At 38.5% G+C, this 21,876-nt stretch overlaps 1 protein-coding gene across 2 annotated transcripts in view; it reads right to left on the bottom strand.

The window, feature by feature from the left end:
• Positions 1-9,598: 9,598 nt before the first annotated feature.
• OSTF1 (osteoclast stimulating factor 1) overlaps positions 9,599-21,876 on the bottom strand; it is a 55,465-nt gene continuing 43,187 nt past the window's right edge. Inside the window, exons 8-11 of one of the 2 annotated variants that reach the window (XM_036433777.2) lie at positions 19,819-19,897; positions 17,499-17,597; positions 10,508-10,538; positions 9,599-10,118 (exon numbers count right to left, since the gene is read on the bottom strand). In XM_036433777.2, the coding sequence (XP_036289670.1) occupies positions 10,091-10,118; positions 10,508-10,538; positions 17,499-17,597; positions 19,819-19,897 (237 nt within the window). In that variant the 3' untranslated portion in view covers positions 9,599-10,090. The remainder of the gene's footprint in view (positions 10,119-10,507; positions 10,539-17,498; positions 17,598-19,818; positions 19,898-21,876) is intronic. The other variant, XM_036433776.2, reaches the window with a different exon arrangement.

Below are 21,876 nucleotides of genomic sequence, written 5' to 3' on the forward strand. Positions count from 1 at the left end.
ATATTTATCGTCCTTGCTACAATGTTGGCTCTTTCTAATCCTAATTATGCTGTCTCTTATCTGCAGTTTATCCTCAGACCTCCAAGATCCCCTTCCCACAGACCCCCTTATGAATCCTGGCAGTAGCAATGGAAATGGAATGGAAAGCACAGATTTGGGAGGCACCATTTTGGAGTTAGGATTGACAAAACTGGTTTATAACTTGGATGGAAAGGATAAAAGAACAGGGTAGAAAAAAACACTGGTTTAGAGACAAAGTTCTAAAAGAATGAAATGTAGCTAGTAACCATTTTATTCGTGTCTAACAACTGCACTTAAATATCCGTTTAAATCAGTTTTAGTTTGCTTAAATCAATATTTATAAGTGAAACCAAATTTTCTTTATTATAAATGCATGCAGGGCAATAAAAGTTTGTGAGCAGGCCATTTCAACTTTAAGTAAAAACTGAAAAGTATTTTAAGCAACCATATGATTTAACCCAATTTTTTTCTTTTTTTCTTTTTTAAATCAATCTTTATTGTTCATACTATTACAAAGGTTCCTCATTTCTTCCCCCCTCCACCAGGTTCCCACCCCACCCTCCGCCCCCTCCCCACCCCCCATTGTCCTCATCCATAGGTGCACAGTTTATGTTCAGTCTCTTCCTCCCTCCCTTTCCGCCCCCCAGAACAGTCAGTCCACCCCCCTCCCATATCACCGACTCTACTACAATGAACAGCTATTATTGTTCATCAGGTTTTTCAATCTCCTTTTTTTTGTTGTTGTTTTTTTTTTAATTAATAAACTTTTACACTTCTAAGAATAAATTTTAAAATCTAATAATTTTAAACCTTGGTTTTTTTGGGGTTTTTTCTGCCCTGGGAGTTGAGAGCAAACTTGTTTACATGTAAACTTGCCCTTAGGCTATCAAAAGGTGTAGCCATTCAAGTGTAAATGGACACATTGTTTAAAGATAGCTGCTGGTTGGAATTGGATTACCTGTTCTGGGTGGGAAGGGCTTGTCATTCCCTTTCTCCATTAAAATTAAGGTGTTAGCTTTAAAACCTCTTTTTGGCAAGAGACCTTAAACTTTCAGAACTTTAAACCTTTCAGACAGCAAATCAGTTACTTAGCATTTTCTCAAATCAATAACACCTCCACATGCCCAAGGATACATCCCACACAAAAGACATTTCCAAATAGATCAACCAACCTCATCCAGGCCCCACACAAGGCACTCACAGATCAACACCCCAGAGCTATACTAACTCAACACATCCAGATCTAAGCCTTCATCACTTGATTCAGCAGACCCTCAAGTTCCCGCAAAAGTTTCCAGCCATGTCTGAGAGGCAGCCGTGGGGCAGGGGCAGGCGAGGAGCGAGCTGTTCCGGGCCTGGCTGCTCCGGGCCTGCCCTCTGTTGCTCTGGTCCGTTCCACAACCAGCTGCTCCGGGTCTGGCCACTGCTGCTCCCAACCTAGCTGCTCCGGGCTTGGCTGCTGCTGCTCCGGGCCTGGCTGCTCCCGACCTTAACCCAATTTTTTAAAAGATAAAATATAGCCAATCCTTTAAGTCACAATTAAAAATTTTTTATTCATAAGGAGAGAATTTTCAAGAAAATGGTATGTGATTGAAGAATTCTTTTTTAAAAAAAAAGAGTGCAGGCATACCCTCATTTTACTGTGTTTTGCTTTATTGCGCTTGACAAGTATTGCATTTTCTACAAATGGAAAGCAAGACCCTCCACCAATAAAAAAGATTTTGACTTTTTTATTGTGACACTCTCTTTATTAAGGTGGTCTGGAATAGATCACAATACCTAACAAGGTATGCCTGTATCGGTGGCTTTTCTCACAATAATGTGTGTGTGTGTGTGTGTGTATATATATATATATATATATATCGCCGAAACCTGTTTGGCTCAGTGGACTGAAAGGTCCCGGGTTTGATTCCGGTCGAGGGCATGTATCTTGGTTGCGGGCACATCCCCAGAGGGGGGTATGCAAGAGGCAACTGGTTGATGTTTCTCTCTCATCAACATTTCTAACTCTCTATCCCTCTCAATTCCTGTGTAAAATCAATAAAATATATTTTTTTAAATATATATATATGTATACACACACACACACACATATATATATATGTTTGGGGGTTTTTTTACACATTTATACATACATAAAAAGAAATAGCTATAGAAATGATAAAAAAAAAAAAGAATGACATATAGAGGATTAAGTTTGTTACACAGCTTGCAGCAAAAATAAAATTTTATAGTACTGGATGTATATTGTTAGTTTTTATATTAAGCCACAATTGTATGCAACATTAGAGCCCCTCAAATATCTAAACACAAGATGTTTCCTGTTTGTGTGAATGTATATGAAATTATTAACATTGCAATAAAAAATATTTGCAAACAACTAAAATAAGGCACATCAATGAAGATTGAGGAAATGAGCGCAGACTTTATTCTTATTCATCTAAAGTCATTACCAAGTTTACAGGGCTCTTGGTTCAAAGGAAAGCTTAATAGCCAGAAATATTTACTGAAACATTACCTATTTACCAGGGGTTCATTTTTAGGATTCCTCAGTGGTTCTAAATGGCAATGTTGCTAAACAAGTATAAAATAGAAACATTCAAAATATTTATTCTTCATCTTAAAAAGAAAGCACCTCATACATAAAAATGTTTGCGAATATTTGCTGAATATTCAACAATGTTCATTGCTGACTGATGAAACCGAAAGTGCCATGAACACTTATATCCTCTGATTGGACATACTCCACAGAATTGTGTCATCTTATTGTAATAACTCAGACACCATAAAAATAAGGGCACACGAATTTCAATTCCTTTTCATCTAAGATAGCTAAGAAGCCCAGACACATAACTGGGATAATAAGCTCAATCGTTTCAAGTTTCATTTTGGATAGCATTTCAGTTCCCTTCTCATATTAACCTTTATCAGGAGACAAAAGTAAAAATATGTTTTTTTTTAATTTATAAATGTGTATATTGATTTGAACAGGCCTCCCCAGTCCCGCTGGTGTGTGACTAAAATGTAGTAAAAAAAAAATGGGAGGGTGGAGAGAGCTGAATATAAAGGACTTGGAAAATCCACTGGGGGCGAGGGGCATACCTACACTGTGAAAATGATCTCTCACACGCAGCAACTGGATCCTGAAAGAAATGCCCATGGCAACTATCTCAAATCCCTTGCATCTGATTCCGGTGATTGGCTGTCATTAACTTGCTGTGTTTCTAATAGGAAGACACTTCGTGGCCTCAGGCTCCATTGATTAAAAAAGGGGAGAGGGACCAGACGCTGAACTGAGGAAGTAGCATCTGACTATTCAGAAACATTTAGGAATAGTTCTCACATTAGCAGTTACCGTTTTCTTGCTGAAATTTTCCAGTGAGGAATAAATGCTTACTGGTTTGAGGTAGCAGTAGTGGTATTAATTAATGAATTCAGAGTACAGAAGAAACCACTGCTAATAATGCAAAATGAAAGAGGATTAGGCACAATTTCCGATTTTAAGAGAGAGAGGCATTTACAAATTTCATTCAGTGTCTATAAGCGGTGATCAAAATATTAAAAATAGGTGGAAAGCATATGACTTAAAGAAGAGCAATACCCCCAGCACTGATGAATGCAGATCTAAAGAATAAAAGTAGCCGAAACTGGTTTTGCTCAGTGGATAGAGCATTGGCCTGCAGACTGGAAAGTCCCGGGTTCGATTCTGGTCAAGACATGTATCTTGTTTTCGGGCACATCCCCAGTAGGGGGTGTGCAAGAGGCAGCTAATTGATGATTCTTTCTCATTGACATTTCTAACTCTCTATCTCTCTCTCTTCCTCTCTGTAAAAAATCAGTAAAATACATTTTAAAAAAAGAATAAAAGTAAAAACCTCCCATGATACCACACCACTTTCACATACTCACCTGGGTCAAAGTAGAAGACCTCCAAGTGGCCTTTCCCCGAGACCCACCATGTGAGCCCTAGTGCTGAGATTAAGAGCGAGGGCTCTCCATGTGGCCTGCTGCAGATGAGGGCTACCACACACGGAGAAACTGACACAGCAACCACAGTAGGTTATGCTATAATCTGAGGTTCTCGAGAGTCCTTGATCAAGGTTCTCTAAACGTTGATGCAGCAATGACACTTTGAATTCCCATGAGGAGCCAACATCACTTGGTCCTCATTCCAGGTACATCCAGGGGACTAAGAGGTCTGGTCACAGGGCACAAAAATGATGCGTGAGGGCTGCAGGCCAGGCTTCCTCTGAGCACTGGCTGTCATGGTGATGCTCTCTTTACTTGAGAATTTTTCAGGGCTGTGGATTTCTCTGAAGCTATTTCTAGTTTCAGTCAATGGCTGTTCTTTGGCTAATTCTTCATAGAAATTTGTACCTAAGTAGGCCTTATTTTCATACCTTTTTATTCCAGACTTACTCCTGGTATAAAAAGACATTTTCGGTGGCCCCAGGAATTCCCCGTCTGGAATGGGGGAATATGGAAATATCCCACTTAGTTCTTACTTTATCGCCTTCATGTGCAAAGTCAGTGAAGACTGTATGATACTTAACTTCTAAATGTCATAGATTCTCTATCTCATTGACCATGATTAACTAAATGCTGGAAGCTTCGATCTCATAGGAGAAACATATGAAGCTGCAAAGCTTATCTATTGGAATATATGGACTGTTTCTGTTTTGAAAAAAAAAATATAAGGCCGGGACCGGTTTGGCTCAATGGATAGAGCGTCGGCTTGGGGACTGAAGGGACCCGGGTTCGATTCCAGTCAAGGGCATGTACCTTGGTTGCGGGCATGTCCTCAGTGGGGGGTGTGCAGGAGGCAACTGATCGATGACTCTCTCTCATTGATGTTTCTAACTCTCTATCTCTATCCCTTCCTCTCTGTACAAAATCAATAAAATATATTAAAAAAAAAAAAATATAAGATCAAGATGGTATGTCAAGTAGCCTTCCAACTTGAAATCGTCCCAGAAGGAATATTAGACCCATGGACTGTCAAGTCCATTGAACTACTCCAACGCAAGGATGTAAAACGGAGACAGTGGGAGAGACAGTCTCCTCACCTGAACTTTGAATTATTTCAATAATTACCAAGTTTTTTCTAGTTATACACCTCTTATCCATAATTCTCAATGAGTACATTTACATTGAAAAAAATGTAAACAACCACGTGTAAACATACCTAAATGATTAAAAAGAAACACCATTGTCCTTCATTCATTTTTAAAGTATTTTAGAATATCTCACTGTTCACAATAGCGGTGACTTTGAAAAACATTTGCTGACACATCCTTCACACATCCACATTTATTAGTTTTTCATGAAAACTTCCTCATGGGGCATATGAGCATAGCCAATACTTATTGAGCAATGACTCTGCCAGGCACTATTCTGTTATTTACATAAATCATTCTATTTCATCCTCTCAACTTTCGGCAGTAGGTATGCTTGCTTCCCCCATTTTAGAGCTAAGGAAACGAAGTGTTTTAGGTAATTTGCCCAACGTCATTCAGCAATATCAGCAGAGCCAAACTTGAACCCAGAGTGTCCCTGCAAAGCCTATACACTCCTAGCCACTTGAAGCGTTCTTACGATGTCACATCAGAACTATGGGTGATTTGAAAAGGGTCACCATTTCTCCTTCGTTGTTCAGTCTTTTTCCTACTTGTCTCTTCTTCCACTTTCCTTTCTGGTTCTTCTCGGGCTCTCTAACTCCGACCTTTGAACTTCCTCAGTTGTCTTTTCCAGCCACAGCCAAAACCTGGCCTCATTCCAGCCCCCACTTGGCAAAGATGCAAGTGAGGCAGAGGTTGAGCCTATTGGGAACCCCAAGCAGATGGCCTTTGGCAGGAAACAACAGAACTGCATGGCAGTGTGAGGTCACCTCCACGTCCACCACGAGCTCCCAGACTTGAGTAAGACATCATTCTGTGACCCTTCCCAAGGACGCGCTGATTTTCAGGGTTATGTGGGAATGTGTGAGGAGCTCTCAGACTCTCTGAGGCAAAAGTTGAATTTAGCTACACAAAGTCAGACAAGGCGAACTGCTAGTCTAGCCTTTCTTTAATATGTATTCGGTTTCATTTGCATGGAAAATTTGGAAAGTTGAGGGGTACAACCTATTTCACAAACATTTCTGCAGGGTTACCAGGAACCAAAAAGTTTTGCCAAAATTTTTCGGGGGGGTGGGAGGGAACGGAATCCTTAAAAAAAAAAAAAAAAAAGTTCTTAAGAGTTCCTTCAATAAAACATTTAGTTAAATTAGTAGGTATGTTGAATTTATTAGATTCCACATGCAGGGATTGAGATGGAAGAGGAGCTGGTCTAATTCTGTGTATTTTTCTGAGCACGTGGATGATCATCTGCCAGTAGCAGTAGGCAGCAGGTACATCGGCTCAGGAGTCAGCCACACCTGCACTTCCACCTTCAAGCACTGTGACCCTGAGCCAGTTACTTAGCTGCTTCAGACCTCAACGTCTCTGCAAAGACAGAGGGGAATGAACATGCCCCACCCCGGTGAACCTTTGCTGAAAAGATCAAAAGACATCATGCCATCGAAAGTGCCTAGCACAGGAACTGACAGAGTAGGCATTCAATAAATGATAGTTTTATTTAATTTTATGTCATTTTAAGGGAGGGGCAGATGTAAAGGCTTGTTATTTAAAAAATAAGAAGACAGAAACCATACATTTGTGGTCTGCAATTTTTCCTACACTTAAGAAAAGTGTTCACCAAGGCTGTATTTTCCGTTAAAATAGAGCAGAGTCTTTTGCAATACCCCTCCCACCAAAACCTCAATGTTCAGTAGTCAGACACTTGTAAGTTTGGCTGCTCAGTGTAAGGCTGCTCTGCTACATACATATTTATTGTACAACATAAAATGTCACAAAACAAACACAAAATCAAAGTCAACAGGGAAATGGTGATGATCAGATGTAAATGTTAGGCCCTACAGCCTATTAGAAAAGAAATCATCCATATATGAAGATGTGAAATACAGGGCTCACGATAAGAAATATCAGTAATTCTGAAGTTCTGTACAATAAAGAATACTTGTGAAGAAAACATACATGGAAAAAATTTTACATTTTTCTCTACCTGAAATTATCTGAGATTTCACTTTCAGCATATTTCCAATTTTTTTGTGCAAGATTGGAAGGGGAGGAAAACAGAGTCACCACTGCTTTGCTCCATGTTTCCCTTTGGTTAAATAGCCAATCCATTGAAAAAGGAAAAGCCATTTGGGAAGTTCACTAAGAAACTGACAGCTGTAATTGCATGGCAATCCAACGATAAATAACTTGCTGCAGACCAGTCCCATAAAGGAATCTAAAGTGGGTAACTCTGATAAGAAAAAAGAATGGCCAAAACCGTTTTTTGGCTCAGTGGATAGAGCGTCAGCCTGCGGACTGAAAGGTCCCAGGTTCGATTCTGGTCACGGGCATGTACCTTGGTTGTGGGCACATTCCCAGTAGGGGGTGTGCAAGAGGCAGCTGATAGATGATTCTCTCTCATCTATGTTTCTAACTCTCTATCCCTCTTCCTTCCTCTTGGTAAAAAATCAATATATTTTTTTTTAAAGAAAAAGAAAAAAAAAAGTTCTTTGCAGGACATTACTGGGCTGGTAGCTGAACAAGCACCCTGAGCTACCTTGGCTCAGGGGGGCTGAAAGGCATTTTCTTTTAAAGGATGCAAAGGCTGGAAGGAGTTCAGGCCTTTGTGACGTCAGAAAGCTCAGGTTACAGAAAATCTCCAAAGTCATTCCCAGGACATAACCAAAGCCCTCCTCTGCAGGGGCAGAGCAGTGGCAAGTTTTGTTGTTGTTGTTGTTGTTGTTTTGTTGTTGTTTTTTGTGTGTGTGTTTTTTGTTTATTTATTTTTTGTGGTTTTTTTTTTTGCTGCTGACTTTAGCATGAAACAATCTCTGAGACAGTTCAGATCAGCTAGGCTGAATAAGCAAGAAACAAAAGTAAATTTCACCATGGAGTTTCAACTACAGCTAAATGCATTGTCCTATTTCACCAAAAAGTCCTGCAAATCTCTAAGACCACCCTCCACTCCTCCAAGATACTATAGTTGGCCAACTTCCTAGAATTTTCATAGGTTTGAAAATGTTAAAAGCAATGGCAGTGAAGTCCCCACTACTCTTTACCTCAAATACATAAATAATATATCTACATCAAGCACAGAATATTTTCATAAAAACTATCTATATCTATCCATGTATTATCTCCGCCCATGTTAAAAAATTAAGAGTGTTTACTTGGCATCTTTCCTAATATTCCCAGGCCCACAATGTCCTGGAACAAAAAGTTAGAGATTTCCAAAAGCTTTTAGTTATAGTATAAACACCCTTTTTAAAGAACAAATCCTTAAAGGTTATGTGAGAACAGATATAATTTCAACAATGATTTCCTATCTTCAAATTTATGCTTATGAAGAAATACAAATGTTTTTACCTCACATTTAATAACATTTGTTTTGAAAATAAAGTATCCTTTTGTGTTAATTTCAGATTTTCTTCTTATCTTTTGCTGTCATTACTTATACAGATTTCTTTCTACTGAAATTGAGTTGGGGTAATTTTTTTAAAGACCTCACACAGGCTTCTTTATCAGAGTATCCTTTCTCAAGGCACCCACAGAGAGGAAAACCAAACAGGCTGAGACAGAGGAAAGCCTTATAGACTAGAGGCAGTTATTCGTTTCCTGAGCTAACCCACTTCCTTCTTTAAACAGTTCCTTCTCTTCACCAGTGTGTTTTTTGAAATTAGTATATCGAAGTCTTCTTGCAAAATATAGTCCTAAGCCTAGTGCCTGGAATCGGGACAAATGCCAATGGCCATGTCATTTTTAATATCATCACAGTGGTGATAAAAACTAGGAGCTCAAATGAAGTGTCACTTCAATAGTACAGAAGGCTCCCTAAAATGTTAGTTGATGTTTTAGCAAAAGAATCTGAATCATGAGAAAACCAATGTGAAAAACTGAAAGCCAAAAAATACCATGACTCCTGGCTACTCCATCATAGAAAACTATGGCATGTTCCATAATAAGAAAATAATTTCCTCTTTAAAAAAAAAAATTGACTGATTGATTTTAGAGAGAGAGAAAGGAAAGGACAGAGAGAAACATCATTTTGTTGTTCCACTCATTTATGCATTCATTGGTTGCTTTGAGTAGAGATCAAACCTGAAACCTTTGCTTATCAAGACAACAATGAACCAACTGAGCTACCTGGCCGAGGCAGTCATTTCTTTTTTAACTTATCAAACCTTTAACAATGAGCTGCTAGGTTTCTTCATACTAAGTATAACCTTGGAGATAAAACTGAAAGTTTCATACTCATTAAAGTTATATATCTTATTAGAAAGTTATCTTTTCAGTGATTATTGTCTTGACTTTAATGAAAGCAGATATAGAAAGTTGAAAGGCGATTTGGCTCTCATGATTCTCCTGTGCTAACAAATACAAAATATAATTTAAAAAAAAAAAATTCAGTCTTTACCTAAATATAAAAAACTTACTTATTTACCGGCACAGAGTCATATCAGAAAAACAGACAAAAGGAAACAGTCTCTTCAAATGTTTATTTTTGTCAGAATAACTGACAATTTTCTGTTGTCTTTTGGTTTATTATTATAATAAGCATTTCTACCCTTGAAAAATCCATTCAAAACATCCTTGAGGTAAAGAAATTTAATTTATAAAACCATCCTGATTTTTTTAAAGAAATAAATTCTTAAAATTTCTTTAACTTGATAAATAGCAATAATCTCTTCTTGTTCTATTCTGTTGAACAAAAACTTACTTTATACAGCAAAGAATCCAGTAACTTATTGGCAAACCAAAGGTGAGAACTATTCATTTACATGTTCTACTCAAACACAGTGCAATACTGCCACGTTCCACAATGTTCATATGGACATTAAAAAACAAAAACAAAAAAACAGTTACCAACACTCTTCTGGCAAAGACAGGGTTTTGGAATGGCAAAAGCAACAGAAGTTTTAGCCCTTAAAGCTTCAGGAAGGAATTAATCTGAGTCCTCTTCATCAAGATAATCCTCAGCATTGCTTAATGTTCGAGCAGCATCTAAAAAAAAAATACAGGAAGAAGGCAAAAAAGAGAAATTAAATATTGCTTGGATTTTGTTTTTATGTTCAAACCTCCTGCCAATTCAACAAACCGTCATCTTCTCTCAGATCCAGGGGTTCTTCTTTCCCCAAGAATCTTCTTCAACTTTTTATTTTCAGCGTAACGATTGCCACAGAGGCTGACAAATACACTTGTTTGCATGTTCCTTAGACATGAGGAAATTGAAGCACATGGTGCTAAGGTACCATTACTCTATCTCATACAAAATGGTCCCCGACCACCGTGAAACACAGCAGAAGTCCCTCCCCTCTGAGGGCAGTGCTTCCAACCGCCCCCAAGGACAAACGCACACAGGACTTCAGACTGTCAACAACCTGAGGCCTTACCTGAAGGCAAGGTCACTGGGTAGAAAGATAACTAATGAGAGAGAGAAAGGATAGAGAATGAGAATACAGAAGCTTCAGTTTCATTGTAGAAAACACTGATAAAGTATACTCAGAAACAAAAGATTGAAATGAAAAAAAGTTTTGAAATAGAAAGAGTTAAAACCTCATCAAATTTAAAATCAACCTCGAACAGGGTTCAAAAGGAAGACTGGGACTTGAATGTTCACCTATTCAACTATCTGGTCAAATTGTTAGGGGCAAAAATAGAATACTGGGGTCTAGCTATAGTTACAAGAAATACTAATCATGCTGCTAACCGTGATTGGCTTGTTCTGATTAAAGAAAGGACATTCTAACCTGGTTGGGAGTAGTACACCCAGGATCCCAGAGTCAACCAGGGAGCTGGCAGTCAACCTAGGACCTGGGAGTCAATCTTGGAATTTGGTCCACTCTCATTCAAGAATTGCCTATTATCATGGAAAGATTAACAATCTTGTTGCCCAAACAATGGAACTGAACCCCAGCCCCCAATGCCTGCTTCCCATGCCTATAATTTTTACTTCCCCATGTAATATTGCCCTAACCAATATAAATAGCTGGCTTATGAGGGTTGCAAAGCAGATTTTTGTGAATGACCTGCTGCTCTCCCATACTGCCAGGATTATTCAACCCTGTCTCTGGTGAATTGGCTCAAGTAGTGACAGGCAGCCTGGACCCATTGGTTGTCTGGCTTCAAAATTTCTATAACAGGTTACACTAGGTATAATTTAGGAGGGTGGGGAGTGGGGTTGAAATGCACATATAAACACATTGTTAGAGATCAATAATATATGTTATAGAATCCAGATCATGGTCTCTAAATACTATATCCCCACTGCTCATTAGAGATATGACTAATTTCAAGTCTGGGGCAGAAAATGTAAAAAAAAAAAAAAAAAAAATGCCCCTGAAACCACTTGTCATGCCAGAAAGCAAGGATCCTACCAAAATCAGCATTACTTTAAAATGGTTCAGGATCCAACCTGAAGAGGCCTCCATTAGCCAAAGTTATCCAGAAAGATATTAATTATAAAGGAGTAAAACACATAAAATATTTCAGCACATGCCACAGGGAATTCATAGGTCCCTTTGGAGACTGATAGGGTTATTATGAAAACTCTTAAATGAAGGGTAAAAATCAAGCCTTTATTCTGTGTGGATGAAAGGGGCCACATGTTAACCTGACAGAGCTCAGGGAAGGCTTGAATGGCGGTCTTGCAAACTTATGGGACACACTAGAAAAGGATGGTCTCAAAACTTTTAACTAAAAGCAGTTATGGTGGCTAGTTACATCCTAGGCCGGTATCTTCACTGACAAGGTCCACCTTTACCTGAATTGAATCTACTGGTCTTTTTGCATCTTTAATAATATACCCTTAAAATGTCTGGGTAACTTGTAACTTCCCTTTTTCTGGACCCCTTGGAGCACAACCTAATGTGCCTGGGCTCCAGGACAGATCCCACAAATTCCTTCATTGCTATGGTAATTGTTCTTGCACCCACATAAGCATGTGTCTATCATTTTACTTTTCATCCAATCCCAGAGGTTTCCCTGCTTTGCTTTCTCCCACCTCCCTAGTCTATCTCCAATGGATTTCATGTAACCCACCTACATCCCTTTCCTTTGATTGCAATGCATAAATACAGATGTAACCCACCATTCTCCGGGGCATTCTCTCAATTCATTGAGGTTCTACACATATGTCGATAGTTTGGCTCAAATAAACTCACAAAAATTCTTTACAGGTTTCAATGGTTTTTTACATTAACATCTGCTTCTGCTACATGAACTATTTCTCTGGGTAACCAAACAGCTGATGAGAAATTTTTCTTTGTACAATAGAATTTCTCAGTTAGTAACTGAGGCAAAAAAAAAAAAAAGTGACAGAATTAGAATATCACCATTTGCAGCAGATTAGTGAAATACTAGATCTAAATAATGATCATCAGTGGATGCTAACATCATAGGAAAAGTGACAACCAGATATTATGTGCCTCTGTGGAAGGACATGATTTTCTTTCTGAAATATTCCTTCCTCTCCCCCTATGATAGCTAGACCTAGATCTAATCAAACATCTAGATCTAACATCTTTTTTTGGGGGGGGGGGAGGGGGAATGTAACATTATTTGACAAAAATGCAGAAGACAGTAGAACGTGACGCACGACACCACAGGACTGCATACTTACAACGTTTACATTGGGAAATTCAAATAAACTAACTCAGTCCCTAACAAATATATTACAAAGCTAAAAACAAGGGGAAGAGAAAATGAAACACTAATTTAAAAAACAAAACTGAGAGTTACCTATCAATTACCTAGTTTGGACCCTGACTTCTACAAAGTGTAAGGAAATAAATAGATAAGTAAGCAAAGACTAAGTAAGTAAGCATAAGAAAAATGGCAAATTTTGAAAATTACATTTGGTAATATTAAGAACTTACTAATTTTAGGTATGTTAATGATATTGTAGCTTTTTAAAGAATCTTTACATGTTTAAAATAAGCGGATATAGAACAGAGGGAAACTTCCATGATTTCACTTCCAAACTATTACAAGTCTCCAGGTTGACTATATTCTTCTCCATCCCCCTAAGAGGAGTTCTGGAGACCTGGGAGAAATGGATTTTGTTCTACCCCACACACAAACTTCGAGACTGGCTACTAACTTGGTAAAAGCAGCTTTAAGTAAAAGACAAAGAGACAAACGGCAAAGTTCTTTTCCCTTCTACTTTGCTATGCCAATCCTGCATTTTGCAGTATTTGGGATATTCTTTGTCCTTCAGTGGTTATTTCTGCACTTTGTTTTAACCTCGTTTCTCCTGTTAGCAAGAGAAGGATGGCCTGCCATGTTGCAAACTCAGACCGAATGGAACACAAGAAACAGGAATGAGCCAGGCGAATAAATTCTTTTTCCTCCCTTCCTTTCACTGACTGCTCTGAGGCAGTTTCTCTGGAAACTCATATGGACAAATGCTGAGTCATGAGCTGTATCTCTTCATAGCCTATCTTGGTTCATGCCCGGCATGAGAATGTATCACCTAGCAGCACTTCCAACCTCCCCTGCCTCACTTCCATTTTTCTTCAGTCTCAGTGCCCTGGACTTACATGTTCCAAATCAAGCATCAGCACTTCAGACAGACAGACATAAATAACTGGTGGAGGGATAAACACATAACATGGATAAGCATCACAGAAGTGATGTTAAGGAAAAGACACACAAAAAGTACATACTGCTTTATTCCATTTATATCAAGTTCAAGAACTGGCAAAGCTATCTGTGGTAAGAGAAGTTAGGATACTAAGGGAGGCCTCTGTGAAATGGGAAATGTTTTCCATCTGGATCTGGGCTGTGGCAAATAAGTGTATGCACTGTACACTTAGGATTTTTGTACTTCACTTAATGTGAATTATATCCCAGTTTTTTTATTAGAAAAAAAATTAAAGGGCTCAACTCTCAAATATGACTCTCACCCCACCCTTATATCCTAAAGTTATCCTTCATAATAATTAAAACAAATGAATTCTTTTTTTCTTTAAAAAAAATCAAGAAGTGGAAAATGATATCAGAATATACCTTTTCCAGCTTAGAGTTCATGCTGGCAACTAATGACACAGCTCAATATTTAAACTCTCATTCCAACTAGGATCAAAATACAAATTTAAAATTTTTTTAACTGGATTTCTGAGGAAATGAAGCAGAAAAACAAAAAAGAAAGAAAAAGGTAAGATGAAAATCGAAATATGAAAATTCCATTCTTGGCTCTTCGATTACCTCCCTAACAAACCCATTATCCAATCAGTACATACTTAGGAAGGCATGCTAAGGACACTTGGAGTGAACAGAGAAAAAGAGCGCCCATCATCTAGCCCTATTTAATCTGCAAAAACTTCCAAAAAGGGGAGAGACAGAGGAGAGCTGGCGACCTGCCTCTCCCCCGTCCAGCTGCTCACGTCAGAAGCGTCGGGGTACAGCTCTCCAGGGGCTGAGCACATTTGGCATTTTCCCGTGCCCATCGTGATCAAGCTCACACGACGCACGAGCTTCTGATAACCTTCAGCTCACAAGAAACCTTACTCCTAGGTCAGGACATTCTGAAGACACCCACAGAGCAACAGGAAGTCAGTGGCAGAGAAAGGAAATTAGGCCAGAGTCCTACTTCCTAACCCAACCAAGGCAGCAGGAGCAGGAGGTCCACACCAAGTAACAGTCTCTCTCCCCAGCAACAATGCGGCTGGGCAGCACCACTCAGCTGGTAAATACTTTCTCTCTCACTTACTAGAACCCAGTTCATCTCTGTAGGAGCAATTACTTTAAAGGAAGGCTTGCTCTGCGAGTGAGCACACATGGCTTAAATAATTAGAATCCCAAACTGCTTAAACAGCTGACATTATATATCTGAAGTTAAAAGAAATAAGGATCTGGAACAAACACACGTCTGGAATAAAGGAGAAAAAGGAACAATAGATTCCAGAGGAGGGCTGTGATGGGAATCCCATAACGGGGAAGGAGGATAATTCTGGGAAGCTCCCTTGGTGAGCCAGGAAGAGAAGGGGACTGGGATATTTTTGATGGGCTGAAACAGGAAACCAGGCGACTGACTTTATTTTGTTGCTTCTACTAGGAATGGAATATGTATAGGGCAATATAAGATTGCCTCTTCTCATAAATAAAAGGATGCCTGGGGGAGAAATAAGTTTTCCCAGGGTTCAAAACTTAATGAGAAATCAATTCAAATGATAAAAACAGAAATCAGTAGTTATTACACAAATTCTGAAAGTGATAATACCTTCAAGTTAAAATGAAAACAAATGCACTTTAGCCTGTATAATAAAGATTTTTCAAAAGTTATATTGTAGATCTCCACCAAGATTCATCAGTCTAAACTTTAGATTCTAAAGCAGGAAGAGTGAGGAATCTTTTTTCTGCCCAGGGCCATTTAGATATTTAAAAATTCATTCATGGGTCATACAAAGTTATTACCTTAAAAATTAGCCTGCTATATTTGGTCAAACATTCAATTAACTCACCCCAGGGCCAGACCAATGATACATATTTTTTTTAGTTGTTTTTGTTTTGTTTTGTTTTTTTCAGAGAGGAAGGGAAAAAGAGAGACAGATAGAAACATCAATGAGGAGAGAAAATCATCGATCAGCTTGCCCCACACTGGGGATCGAGCCAGCACTCCAGGCATATGCCCCGAATGGGACCATGACCTCCTGGTTCATAGGTTGACACTCGACCACTGAGCCACATCAGCCAGGCCAAACCAATGATTTTGTGGGCTGTAGAAGGCCTGCAGGCCAGACATTCCCCTGCTCTAAAGCAAGACTAAGAAGGATTGGAATGATGAGTAGCAATGCTAAAGATTTGGAAAAACCATTATAGGTTCCTTTAAAACAAACAAACAAACAAACAAACAAAAAACAGTGAAAAATATGTATTAATTATATACTTCAAAATGGTATTAAAATGCCAAACATAAAGTAGATGCGAGAAAAGAGATGAGAAGTTCCCTCTAACCAAATCATCTACCTTTCTTTTCCTACAGCTCTGGGTTTCTCAGGGGCTGTACGCTAATGATGAATGAAGAGGGGAATCAGAAGAGAAGGATAGGAAGAGGAGTTCAAGGCACACCCTCCAGCATTTCTTTCAGGAATCACATTAGAATGATTCTGGGGGACACATTCAATAGGGTATGTACTGAGAGGTCAAATAACATCCGGTCTCTGAATGTTGATCAGGAATGACTGCAATGCTGTGTAGCACCTTTCTTTAACACCTTTTCAAAACAACCACACAAGCCTTTCATTTTTTTCAAACCTATTCTCCCACATTGATAGCAATTTTTATCTTAAAGAAGGTACACCTAAACTTCATCTTTAAAAACCACCCACCGTACTACAAATAAATGCCAACATGTTTACAAAGTATAAAATATTTTAATACATTTTTATTGATTTCAGACAGGAAGGGAGGGGGAGAAGGAGATAGGTAGAAACATCAAATGAGGAGAGAGAATTATTGACCGCCTGCCTTCTGCACACCCCTCACTGGGGATCGAGCCCACAACCTGGGCATGTGCTCTGACTAGGAAACAAACCGTGATCTCCTAGTTCATAGGTGGATGCTCAACCACTGAGCCACACCAGCTGGGCTAAAATAGTTTATTGAGGTCCTCATTTAAAACAGAAACAAAATATAATCATGGAGCTGTTGAATGATTAAGTTAAAAAAATATTTAGAGATGTCCACTCAATAAAAAAAAAAAAAATGTTATCTGAAAAGAAGAGATGGAGATCATGGTTCTCTGAAAAGGACTGTAATGGAAAGCAAAGTGATTCGAATTTAATTGTAAGAAACAAAGAAATATACAAAAATTTGTATGTTTAATTTGTCTCTTCAAATTTGTTTGCATGAGGGTACTCTTCTGTGTTAGAGGTTCTGATTTGGACCACAGACAGACAATCTAACTTCAGAATCACCTGAAAGAAATTTCCCCCCCCCTAATACTAAATTGAGAAATCTTAGTCATGACAGCACCATTGGAAAAGAAGGGTTATAACCAAATACACACCCAACTGGCGTGGTTCAGGGGTTGAATATCAACCTATGAACCAGGAGGCCACAGTTTGATTCCGGATTAGAGTACATGGCCAGGTTGCGGGCTCAATCCCCAGTGTGGGGCATGCAAGAGGCAGCTGATCAAGGATTCTCTCTCATCATTGATGTTTTTATCTCTTTCTCCCTCCCTTCCTCTCTGAAATCAATAAAATATATATATATTTTAATATATATATATATATATGTATATATATATGTATATATATTTAAAAAAAAAACATGGGGTGGGAACCGGGTGGAGGGGAGCTCTGTGGGGGGGGTGGGGGGGAAGAGGAACATCTATAATAATCTGAACAATAAAGATTTATTTTTTTTAAAAAAAAATACCTGTTCCCTGTTTCTTTTTCAGGAGAGTTGCGCAGGCAGCATTAGTAGCCATATCCAGGGCCAGCTTCTTCTCATTGTTTCTTAAATCTGTTCTAGCACCTTTCCCAACACAAGAAACGTAAATTAGATGTTTTTGAACACGGTAGCAGCAGCAATACTCTTCCCACCAAAACTGATTACTTTTGGCAAAACTAACTGGAGAACTTTTCTGGTTCAGAAGCAAGTTTTTTCAAAGCAGAAAAACTTTCTCACACCAGTAATAATGTCTTTGTCATCTTTGATCTGGAGGCTTGTTGCTGCACCTGTGATAACTATGCACAATCAAAATATAGCCTTTCTCTTCAAGTCCCAGCAGAATTTGATGTCCTCTAATAAACCCTAAAGCAGTTCGACCCCAGTAGTTAATATGCCTCAGCATGATTGTTTGGAGATTAAATTCAATACACCCTTTGCCTCTTCTGTTCACGGTCTTTGGGAAAGATCATGTGGGTTGAGCTTGAGGGGAATTAATATATTATGTCTATAAATATATTCTCATGTAAATTAGTAAAACAATAATATAATAACTTATTCATAATTCCCATAACCTATCTTCTACATACTTTCTTCCTTGTCTTGTGTTAAAAATTGTATCAGCATTCATGAACACATTCTCATCATTAAAGATAAAAAAATACAGAAGTATGCTGTATTATAGTAGTCTTAAGTATACATGATTCAGTATTTATAGATATCGTGAAATGATCATCACAATGTCTAGTTAACATCCTTCACCATTCAACTACAAAAAACTTTTTTTATGTGATGAGAAGTTTTAAGATCTACTCTCTTAGCAACTTTCAAATATGCAATACAGTATTATTAATTGTATCACCATGCTGTGTGTTACATCCCCATGACTTACCTTATAACTGGAAGTTTATACCTTTTGACTCCCAAGATTTTTTTAACTTAATTTATAATGGTACTACTTCCTTAGTAGCACACATACTTATAACTCAACCTATTTAAATGTTTATAAGAATTCCATTTTGTGGGCAGGCCAAAATTTATTTAATCCCTCCTCTACTGGGAAATATGTAGCTGTTGTTCCTAATTTTCATGATCACAATCAATTCTGCCATGAACCTGCTTGAACATCTGTGTGTATGTGTGTGTGTGTGTGTGTGTGTGTGTGTGTGTGTGTGTGTGTTTCTGAAGGATGGTTTCCTAGAAGTGGTGTTGAAATGTAAGACTATGTACATTCTAAATTCTGCTAGCTCCTGTCAGACTGCTTCCCAGGAAGGCTTTAGCAATTTTCACTTTCTGCCACAATGTGTGAGTGGAGCATTCTCTTCACCACCACATCCTCTTCCACAAATCAGAGCCATATATGTAATTTTCCATTTTCCAGTGGCTGATGTTTCCAAAAGTAAAATTCGTTTAAATAATATACTTTATTTTACCCAGTATATCTGAACTGGTATCATTCCATCGTGTAACCATTACAAAAATAATTGCACAGCTCTCGGCATGACTTTGGAGGGAGCACAACTAAAGTGGTGTCCAATCTTTTGGACCAAGAGTTTACATCATCAATATTCTTTACATCAAAAACATTTCCTCTCCTATAGGCTAGCATTGCTCAAGGAGCACTAGTAATAGTACATCCATGTCACAGGGCCTTGGGGGCTCAAGCATCTTATAGTACAGCCTTCTGCACCAGGGTGTCATGCCTTGTGCGCTGTAAGGGTTGATGAGTATTTGTGGGACAAATGGTTGAATGGACGGTCAGTCTACAACTTCACAGTCCCCTCTGACTTAAGTAAAAACAGAGACTTCAAGGTTCTTCTCTCATTCTCTATACAGTCAGAGCAGGATACTGCAGCCACAGAAATCTTTCTTAGCTATTAAGACTTTCCTGTGAGTATAGGAGCTCAGAGACTTTACCCATACTTCTCAGAGAGGACCTCCTCTGTCCACACTCCCCCCCCCCCATCACACACACACACACACACACACACACACACACACAATACTTCTATCTTCTTCTAAGGTCCTTTAACCCTACATAAATGTACAATAAGTTCTTACTAAAATTAACATACATAATTTGAAAGCTTACCACAGTTTTAATTTAAAACTAAAAACACAAATCATCAGAATAATTCCATCTTATCATAACAACTCTGCGATACAGACAGAGTAGAGGTTAAAAATCCCAGTTTTAAAATAAGGAGGCTATTATTTTTCCTACACTTCCTATTCTTCCTACTGGTGTCATTGGATGTAGCCTACTTTTCAGGTGAAGCAAAGACCAGATAAACTCAGCACACTTTACCTTTTGCCAGAAGCAACTCGACAATATCTGCATAACCCTTCCAGGCAGCAGCATGCAAAGCTGTGTCGCCCAACTTGTTCTGTGGCGATAAAAAGAGAAAGCAGCTTAATCCCCTCACCTTTTTCACCCAGCCCTCACAACCCCCATCCCCTCTGAAAGCTGTCAGTCAGTTTACTATCTATGAGTCTGTTTCTGTTTTGTTTGTTAGTTTATTTTATTTAGTAGATTCCACGTGAGTGAAATCATATGATTCCCTGGCTGGTGTGGCTCAGTTAGCTGGAGCATCGTCCTGTGCACCAAAAGGTTGCTGGTTTAATTCCTGGTCGGGGCATATACCTAGGTTGTGGGTTTGATCCCCAGTGGGGCACATATGGGAGGCAACTGGTTGATGTTTCTCTCCTATATCTCTCTCTCTTTCTCCCTCTCTCTAAAATCAGTAAAACATATCCTCAGGTGAGGATTTAAAAAAAAAAAAAAAAAAAGAAATCATATAGTACTTGTCTTTCTCTGACTTTCTTATTTCACTTAGCATAATGGGGTAGTGAACACACAATACATGTACAGATAATGTATTATAGAATTGCACACCGGAAATCTATGTAATTTTATTAACCAATGTCATCCAAATAAATTCAATTTAAAAAATTAACAAAGAAAGTAACATTTTAAAAATAGAGTATAGACCAAAAACACAAGAATTTAGGCTTACTCAAAGACAGTGATTTTCAACTTTTTTCAACTCATGGTACACATAAAAAAATTACTACAATTGTCCAGCACACCCAAAAATATATTTTTGCCAGGCCAACAAGAAAAAAAATGTATAACTTTAGTTTAAAAATAATAATAATAATAATAATAATAATAATAATAATTAATTTTAATTACCTATCCTTTTTACTCCAAAGTGACTTTTTTTTTAATTAATTAATTTTTAAAACATCTATTTGTTATTCCACTTATTCATGCATCCATTGGTTAATTCTTGTATGTGCCCTGACCAGGATTGAACCCGCAATCTTGGTCTATCAGGATGACACTCTAACCTAGGGGTGTCGAACTCAATCAGAGAAGGGGCCAAAATCTAAAATCCAGCCTAAATCGCGGGCCGAATGGTTTACTGAACAGTCATAAACTGTCATTGTGATGGAAACGCAGCGGAGTGCAGTGATGACAGCGCGGTGCGGGCCACATTGCAAAGCCTGGCGGGACGGATTTGGCCCGCGGGCCTTGTGTTTGACACATGTGCTCTAACCAATTGAGCTACCAGGGTAAAAGTGACTTTTAATTTTTTAAAATATTTTTATTTATTTCAGAGAGGAAGGGAATGGAAGAGATAGAAACATCATTGATTGGCTGCCTCCTGCATGCCCTCTACTTGGGATCCAGCCTGCATCCTGAGCATGTGCCCTTGACTGGAATCAATCTCGAGACCCTTCAGTCCGCAGCCCGAAGCTCTATCCACTGAGCCAAACCAGCTAGGGCTAAAAGTGACTTTTTTTTTTTAAATCAGGTGCCTATACATATATATAAGGATTTCTGGCACTAAGGATTAACTAAACAAACACAAACTTATTATACAACATGACCAGTATATGTCCTATATATATATATATATTTATGGTTCAAGACAGGGCATTTACACAGGACAGCTACTGTTGTATTGTCTGTAGTCATTTTTATTTGACAATCTAAAGGTAAAGAGGTTCAGTGCCTCTAACTAAATAGTCATGTATTGCACATTTTAAAAATTCTTGCAGCACAGTGGTTGTAAATTATTGCTCTAAGTAAACCTCAAATGAGAAGAAAGTTATAAAGTCATATAAGATTCCAAAGAGGGTAAGGAGACTAAAGAGATGGGAGATGAGTCATGTAGGGAGATGGAATGGAATGAAGGAATAGAAACTGCAGCGACAGAGCCCAAGCGGAAGCGCAGAACAAGACACCAGATAGAAGCCAACAGACTTCCCTCCACAGAAACCTGGCAGGAACTGGGCACAGGAGATGCCTAGAGACACAAGAGCAGGAATGAGGCATGGGGGTGAAAACAAGGGTATG

The sequence above is a fragment of the Pipistrellus kuhlii genome, unplaced genomic scaffold, assembly GCF_014108245.1.
Source record: "Pipistrellus kuhlii isolate mPipKuh1 unplaced genomic scaffold, mPipKuh1.p scaffold_m20_p_12, whole genome shotgun sequence".
NCBI lineage: Eukaryota > Metazoa > Chordata > Mammalia > Chiroptera > Vespertilionidae > Pipistrellus > Pipistrellus kuhlii.